Source organism: Cryptomeria japonica, chromosome 11 (genome assembly GCF_030272615.1).
Source record: "Cryptomeria japonica chromosome 11, Sugi_1.0, whole genome shotgun sequence".
Taxonomy (NCBI): domain Eukaryota; kingdom Viridiplantae; phylum Streptophyta; class Pinopsida; order Cupressales; family Cupressaceae; genus Cryptomeria; species Cryptomeria japonica.
Window position 1 is genome coordinate 576,261,377 of NC_081415.1, and position 9,313 is coordinate 576,270,689.

General features: G+C 33.8%; 1 protein-coding gene across 1 annotated transcript; it reads left to right on the top strand.

Moving 5' to 3' along the window:
• The first annotated feature begins 6,980 nt into the window (after window positions 1–6,980).
• Window positions 6,981–8,228, top strand: LOC131064764 (probable F-box protein At2g36090). Its single transcript, XM_057999032.2, has one exon. The coding sequence runs from the start codon at window positions 7,090–7,092 to the stop codon at window positions 8,134–8,136; it is 1,047 nt and encodes a 348-aa protein (XP_057855015.1). The 5' UTR covers window positions 6,981–7,089; the 3' UTR covers window positions 8,137–8,228.
• Window positions 8,229–9,313: the final 1,085 nt, after the last annotated feature.

Consider the following 9,313-nt stretch of genomic DNA (forward strand, 5'->3'; position numbering starts at 1 on the left):
ATAACTCTCATGATTATCTTCCATCCGATGAATGATGTGCCTTTCAACTTGTATAAAGTTTTCCACATTGGGATGATTTTCAAAATTAAAGTTGCCATTAACTGTGTCTATTTCCTTATTATCACCCCCATGTTAGCAAGGAGATCATCAAGCTTATTTCCCTCTTTATACATATGGGATAAAATGTAGCCTTCAAACTATCCAGAATATCCCATAACTATTGTAAAGTATATTTGATGTGCCAGTTACAACTTCTCCTATTTCTACATGCATTGATTATGATCAATGAATCTCCTTCTACATGTAGTTTTCCATAGCCCATCTTTTTAGCTATTAGTATACCTTGCAATAATGCACATGATTCAACTACGTCGTTTGTCCCATGTGGAAGAGAGAATGATTTCCCTGAGCTATTAATTCACCTGATTGATCCCTTATGCAAATACCAACACTAGAAGCTCCATCAAATTCATTTTGATAAACTGGCCCGATGAAGGATGCCACTTAATTTGGTTCTTATCAATTTTGTTCTTAAAGGGAAGATGTTGACTACCATTGAATGGTAACAAAATTGATGTCCAATTTTTCATAATAAGATCATCCCATGAGGCAAATAAAGAGCTGCAATACTTATGCTTTTGGACATATGAGTTCAAAACTTCAGAGATAAACTTATCAATAATATCTTGTATTTTCTCAATAGGCAAGGCTTCTTTTTTGAAAATTCGTTTGTTTCATTCCCACCTGAGTGACCATAACACCATCACTGGAGTTATCCTCCATATATAGGTAAAGAGTGCAGTCTTATACAAGAGAGGTCAGGATTGAAACCAATCCCAAAGTGAGTTGGTAATGGGTGTAAACAAATTAATCTTTTCCAGGATATAGCTCCAACACTGTATAGAAAATGGGCATTGGATGAAGAGATGGTCCATTGTCTCAAATTCATTTTCGCAAAGTACATAGAACTATTTAAAAATATTAAGCTTTACCAACCTATCACCGGTGAGGATTCTATTTCGAAGGGCTAGCCATGCAAAGCTCCCTTCTTTAGGCATGATCATATTGTTCTAGCAAAATGCATAAGCCCTTTGTGAAGGCTACCAATTACCTCTACTCTGAATGACCTTATATCCCCACTTTACTCAATAGCAACCATCCTCGGATGGAGCCCAAATGATCTCATATGATTTGTTTTTGATGTTAACTAGTCTTTGTGACAGTAACTGTTTGAACAACTTTTTTTGATCTTCTTGAATTTGGACAATTGATGGGTCTTTGAAGATTCCTTTCCCTAAATACATTCAACATCAACTATATAATTTATTACTCTAGTTCCCCAAGCATCAAAGAGGATTGTGATTGCTGATTGTAACTCATGTATTTCCCTTAGTGGAATGTGCCCATTCCATGAATCATTCCAAATATGAATACTTTCTCCATTGTGAAATTGCCATGAAATATAATTTGTGACTGTGTCCTTGAATGCCACCATGAAGTTCCACATTGTTGATCCCTCAGGAGGATCCAAGATAGTGAAAACTCTAATTGGATTTGGATTGTCTAAGTATTTTGCTTGCATAATTTAACATCAAATTGCAGGGGGTTTGGTGTACATTTTCCAAGTCAGTTTTCCACTAAGAGCTTGATTATGTTTAGATAGTCAATGCATGCTCAGTCCTCCCAAATATTTATCCAATATCATGTTGTCTAGAGAGATGAGTGGAATTTTTTTAACATTAAATAATTTTCCTTTCCAAAGGAAATTCCTAATGAGCTTCTCAATTTTCATTACAACTGAATTGGGGGCTTTTAGGACATCAATAAAATAGTTAGGTATTTCTTTTAAGACTAGATTTATGAGAAGTATATGTACAGGAAGAGACAAATACCTTGCTTTCCAAGCAATTATTCTTGATTTATCCTCTCAATGATTGTATCCCAGTATGTTTCTTTGTTTTTCCCCATGAAAAAAGGAATACCTAAATAATTTCCTAGGATCTCATATGATTGAAAGCAAAAAATTTTGTACAATCCTTATTTTTACCATTTTTCCTGTATTGAAAACATAGATTTTGGATTTGTGTTCATTAATCCTCTATCCCGATACAACAATATACACACCCAACATCTTTTTGATTTCTTGAGCCTCTTTTATGCTTGATTTTCCATATAACAATGTGTCATCGATGTATTTTGTAACACTTTATAGTATTAATATATATTAGGCTTTTTGCCTTTCGCCAAAAAAATAAAATAATGTGTCATCAACAATCAAGGTGTGTGTGACTCAAATTCTTGTATTTAGAATATGTATGCCTTGCCACAATCCTACTTCACTTTTGTGCTTGATTCTTCTACTAAGGGGTTCATCCATGATGATAAATAAAACTAGAGAAAGTGGATCACCTTGTCTTAGTCCTTGTGTAGCATTAAAGAATCCCGAGGGTGTGCCATTAATGATGACTGAGAAATAAGCACCTCATAAGAATGAGTGAATCCATTTGCAACAATTCTTTTAGAATCTAATTTTTTTTAATACCTTAAGGAGGAAAACCCAATTCACCTTGTCATACACTTTCATCATATCTAATTTAACAATGAATGAAGAGAGTTTGGATTTATGGATAAAATGAAGAACTTCATGTGCTACTAAATCCCCTTCCATTATTTCCCGACCTGGAACAAATCCACCTTGCTCTGGAGAAATGATTTTTGAAATTAGAGACTAAAGCCTGAGATATATTGCCTTGGTGATAATCTTGTAAATTGAGTTACATAGTGAGATGGGCCTGAAATCTGCAAATGTTTTTGGTTCCTTTGTTTTTGGCAATATTGTTGTGTTAGTCACATTGAATGATTTCAATATTGATCCACTCCTCCTTGATTCTTCCAATACTTGTAACAAATAAAAACCAATGATGTACCAACATTTTTGATAGAAAAGAGTTGTGAATCCATCCAGACCTGGGGCTTTGTCTAGCGCCATGGAGAATACTACACTGTGTACTTCTTCTAAAGTGAAGGATCTCATTAAGGTGTCATTTTCTTGTTGGTCTATAATTGTTGGCAGACCTCCTAGAAGTTCTTTCTCTTGCTACAAATACTAACCATAAATCAGTTGTGGGGGAGCCAAAAGATTTGTATAGAAATGAACCCCTTCTTCTTGTATTGCTGATGCATTTGTCAAAGGCTCACTTGTGGTAGCATTCCAAATAGTAAAAATGATTTGTGCTTCTCTTTTTGTCTTGGCTGAAGAATGAAAAAAATTCATATTCTGATTTCTTTTTAACCAAAGAACACATCTCCAACAACTTATAACCATGCCACATCAATGAAAACAAAGTCGTGATTGAAGCCACCAGAGCACCAAAAAAATAAAAAAGTGGCATGACCAAAGAAGGAGACCCATACCAACCCCTTAGAAGGGGAAATCAATACAAGTCTACATCCAAGAAGAGACCCAAGAAAATAGAAAACCCCACCTTAAAGATCCAACCAAAGAAACACCATTTCAAGATAGGACCAAATTACAATAGGAAATACCAAGGTAAGGAAAAGCATTTTGTAGAGGCCATATTATTATTAGATGCCTTATTCAACACTAGATTCAAACCAATTACCACCACTACTACCTTTTTCATTGCTTATGGTTTCATAAGATCGTCTACTCTATTTCCTTTCATGATGTCCTATAAATGTTAATGCAATAATTTATGATAAAAAAAAATGATAAACAAAACATTATACTTGAATATTGAGTGTTGTAATTTTCTACTCAACATAGTCGAGACTCAAATCTGAAGTGCTTGCTTGATTGTAAGGCTACTTGAATTGTCACTTAAACTTTTTGAATGATAGAATTCATTCTTTATATAGGGTTCACAAGGTATTTTTGAATGTACACTAACAACCAATGATCAAGTGAAAATATTGACACTCGATCATGAATGATGAAGACAAACACTCACACACATTTGAATTTGGGTTCCTTTTAGAGGTACTATGGTGTTGGGTACCCTAGTTCACTTTAAAATGCACTAGATAATTGAGTTGTAATGTATTGAGATCTTGAACAAAGGACGTAGTCTCAAAATTAGCATATGATGATAATTAAGTTATGGATTTAATGACTAAATTATGAGGTAACATAAGGCACAAATGAGCTTAAAATGATCTAGGATAAAGCACACTAAAGTAGGGTCCCAAATAGAGTGTAAAATTGTAAAGGAATGCAATTTAGAACACTACAAATCTCACAAGATAAATTACAAGAGAATTTAGAGAATTTGCAAAATCTAATTAGGAGAGAAGAGAGATGAGTGTTGTACATATATATAGCACAAATGGGGGCATAAACATCAAGGATGTGTAATAACTCCAACTAACCCTAATAGATAGGATTTCTTAAGTACTTATTAAATTCCAAATCACATGCTTGCACCTATTTAGATGAAGAAAAATTAATAACTAAGAGAGGTTTTATATAGTTTCAAAAGAAGGTGTGAGACTCAACTACCCATGTGTGGGAGAGAGTGAGATGTGCAATTGATGGATTATGTCATGTGTCCTCAAAATAACCAAGTCTACATAGCCTAAAAGAGATTAATAATATTTGTGTAGAAAAAAAATCCTTACATAGGGAAAATAAAAAATTTTCACTAACAAAAAGTTCTTGTCATTGTAGCCAATATGAGAATCTATCAAAGGTGGAAAAGAAGGGAAAACCATAGTAAAAATACATGGGCCATTTTTCTAGTGACCTAATAATATTTGAAGATATTATAATTTGAAGGCAATTCATTTGGCTAAATTAAATCTTCTCGACTAAAATGTAAACCACCAACAATTTGGAGCAATAAAAAAAAATGAACCTAACAACATTATTAAAAATTATAGCATGATTATTATCTTTTTAGATGTGACAAAGAATCTCCAATCTGAAAGAACATCATAGATAGAAGAATTTAGTCAAATATTTAGCCCCATTTCCTAATAAAATAACACACCAAATAAAAATATCAAGCTAAAAAGACCACAAACAATCATGAATCACTACCAAGTGAAATTTTCTTATTAGCTAAAAACATTAAATACCATAGATTTTCAAATTGTTTACTAAATGGGTATATGACATTATAAACACCAAGATATTTCTATAATTTCTAATAGGAAGAACCTGCTAAATAAAATTCCAAGAAAACTAACAAACCTTTGGCTCTACAATTATTTTCGAAATTATTTATTATACATAAAAGATGGAGATTGAAAAGAACATTCAAAATTAATTTTTTAAACCATAGGTAAACTTTGACCAAGGTTATATTTGATTTCCATTTTTACCCAATTGGAGAACCTACCTACATAGCAATGATATTGTCAAAAATAAATTTTCTCTATATGGGAATTATGTTCTAGCAAAACAACCAATGAAAGGGATATGCCTAATATGAATAGGAATGGCCTTCTAGGAGACATTCAACGAATTGTTGCGCATCCACTTTTTAGGATCTATAGATTAAGGCAAGGATTTCATATTTCATCTGTTCATGAAAGCACACAATTATCTAGAATAAAATTATGCTTGCAGACTCAAGCCAATTGGATTTGGACATATCACTTCTTTATCACTTTTAGAAGTTTAAAATCTTTTATTCGTATGTGAATATTTTGTTTGATTGGTCATGAATGTTAAGTGGGTTCACCTAAAATTTACATGCATAGTTTTCAAATGAAGATTCTATTCAATTATTGGAGTGATAAAAACTCTACCTTTTATTAGGTGCTTCTATTGGCTCTCCTTTTATCTTGTACACTCTATGATTTGTTCTAATGTCCTTCTATAGATTCATGTGCAAGATAACAATGTCACCTTAAAAGGGCTCTATTTGTAAATTTTTATCGAACATTTGACTAGTGTTCCTTGTATTGTTCTAGGTATGCCTTCTTCTCCTTCTCACAAGAGCTCTGTAGACAAGGTTTCAGTCATAGTGATTGTACTAATCGTAATTATCATGACTCACAGAGCTCTCCTTAGCATAAACGACGTGAACGATTCCAATATACATGTATTCCCTTTGTTATTTGTCAACCACATAGCATAGATAGCTTAGGTTGGCAAAATAGTGACAGGGTCCCTTAATTGAGTTAGGTTATCTCTCATACAATAAATGACACACAATTTTATGAAGAACAAATGATAAAGAATTGATTATAGAGTAGAAGCCAATTCCTAAAAATCTAAGACATTTTAGATAACTAGAAAAAAACCTTTGATTATGAATTGTCATTTGCTCCTAATAATTCCATAGTTTATCATTATTTCTATTTTTCTTTTTAAATTCCATCTCATACAATTTTTTTCCGAAATGCATATCCATTCCACTCACTATATATATAAAAACAAAATCTAATACCTGTATCTGATCCCCAATGTCCAAGGGAAACAACGACGAGACCACCATGGTTTACAAGTTAGGTGTTCACTGTCTATATCGCATATGGCATACACCGTGATTTCGTAAAATGGCCCCACTTAGGAGTGGAAAATGGCGTTTTGAAGGAGCCGACCCAACAACTCCCCTAAAAAAATTCCCGATCGTGTTTTATTTTTCATTAAAAAGATCCCCTTATTTGTCAAATGTCTTTGTTTAATAATTTCAGGAGTGTCTGAAGTGGGTAACACGACTTTTTCTTCTTTGACGTCGACTCCCCACTCTTCTTTATGGTTGACAAATGTTCCCAGATTTTTTTTCATTCCAAATACAACAATTATTATTGAGCTCAGTGCCTGAAACCCGCGTTTCCTTCAATTCACTTTAATGATTTTTATTTGTAGTGGGGACTACATTGGATCGTCAATCAAATTCGATCGATGGATCTTATTTATAAATTGATAGGCTTACAACAAAAATCATGTGGGAAAACATTATCCCATCTCTAGATTGTGTCAATTTATTGACAAAACTATTCTTCTCAAGTGATGCAATACCCACGTCGCGGTGTTGGTATTGATTAAAGCTGCTATATCAATGCAGAGCAAATGTAGCACTGAAATTTGATTTGCACTGGATACTCAGTGTAAGAGAAATGTCGTTGAGCAATGATATTGTGAGAGAAATTTTAAGGAGAGTGGATGGCATCACACTTGCAAGCGCAGAATGTTGCTGCTCTGATGTGCGGTCGGTTGTAAAGGAGCAAGGCCTATGGGAGGATGTCTGCTCTTTTCTTTGGCCTTCCACAGCAAACCATGAGGTTAAACAATTGATCCTTTCTTTGGGTGGATTCAAGAAGTTTTATGCAAATTGTTTTCCACTCATCAATGTTTCCAAACAGTTTATTATCAGTTCCAAGAAAGATTGTCAAGAATTTCTCAATCCTTTGGATGAAGATGACAGAAAGGAGATTGATGATGCAGTTTTTCACTCTGATTATGTCTCGGTTGTAGACATTCATTACAACAATGAAGCAATTTATTCTAAAATTGTGTGGGAAATTCCAGCTGCAGATGATATCATAGAGTGCAGGTCATCTTCTATCTTTCCATTGGTGATTGATCTTCCTTGTGGTTCAGATGGAACTCTTGTTTCAGTTTCCATTAATAGGGAGGAAGATATAGAGAGAATCATATTTTCGGACAACCTAAGGCTTAGTTGGATTCTTATTAACAGAAGAACAAAAAATGCTGTGAATCTTTCCAGTTGGAGACCTCTAGAAGCACAGAAGCGTGATTGGGGGTCTAATAATGATTTCACAATTAGGTTTGGATCCATTCTGCCTGCTCATAGTAGTTTGCCTTTAAAGTTAGGTGTATGTAATATTGTTGTTAAAGGCAGAATTGGTGTGGGTCAGGAGGGTAATGATTTACAGATAACTGGGGTTAGTATGCAGCTGGAGGACATGATGGGCTGTCAACTGAATGCAAGAGATGGTCTTTTTGTTTTACAGAGAGCAGCGGAGTGGGGTAAGAGGACTAAGAACTATGACCAAGTAATTCAGAGTTGTTTTGATGTTTTGGAAATACAGAATGATTTGATGGAAGAAAATTTGGGAGCTAAATGTCACATGGATCCCCTTTGCATGCTACTTTTAATTGGAGTAGCAATTCTGTCTTGGTACTATTTTCTTAAGCCATAACTGGGATATGGAAGGGCTACGTTTCATGTTTGTATGATCATATTTACCCTTTTTCTGGCATAAAATAAAATCAACAGTTTGTGAACACAGTATTCTCTATAAAGGGGAAATTTGCAAAGAGTTTCAGAAATTGTAAAGGAAGTGTATCACCAAAATACAGATGATATATGAATTTGTTCTTTTATTTCTTTCTTATGCACTTAATAGAGTAACTACCATTAAAATTTTACAGGTAGAACGTTAAATTTAGAGTCAAGTTAGTAAACATAGTCGGAGTGCTGAATATTACTTACGGTTCATTGAGAAAAAAACAATCATTCTTGAAAGAGATCAGTTGATAATTGGTGACGATGACTCTCGCCAAGCATGAAGTGCGGTCAAATTAGTGTAGATGTTACTCAAATGAATTCGAACAATATATCATTTTTTGAAAAATAGCAAAGTGGAATGGTATCATGCCTCATAGTTAACTACACTACTAGTCAAGAAACAGATTATAAAATGATCTTTGAAAAATTATTACAATAAACAGGGCTTGGAAAAGAAAATCGTCATCTACACCATTATGAAATTTAGTGAATGAAATGAATGACATTGAGTGGGGACAAGCCAAAAAAGTTGTAGATAGAAGGCTGAAAAAGAAGATGGTCACGTTGATGTAGATGGGAAACGTGTAAAATCTGAAACACGGAGAATTAAGAAACACAGAAACAGAAGAAAAAACAGATTACTGATTTACACACACAAAAACTCTTTATTCAATCAAATGGATGGTTTACATCTTACAGACCGCTTTAAACAGCATAAGGGTTATGTTAGATAAAGATTACATTGTCTAAATATAGATAAAAAACTGGAGGGTTTTCTTTCATGCATTTGACATGCAAAATTAACGTGTGCATCTTAAAAATCAATTACATACAAACTAATAGATAAATAAAACAGCACATGATGTATGACATGCATAACTCGATGAGGATCTCCCAACGGTATGCAAACTTGTGTTAACGGTTTGTATGGCACTAAACAGAACTGGATGATCACTTCAGCATGAATTACCAACAAAACAGAGGAAGGTTGAAAAAGGAGATGGTCACCTTGATGTAGATGGGAAATTGAGTATGGTCACATTGTTGTAGATGGAAAAATTGAGGAAGGTTGAAAAAGAAGACGGACT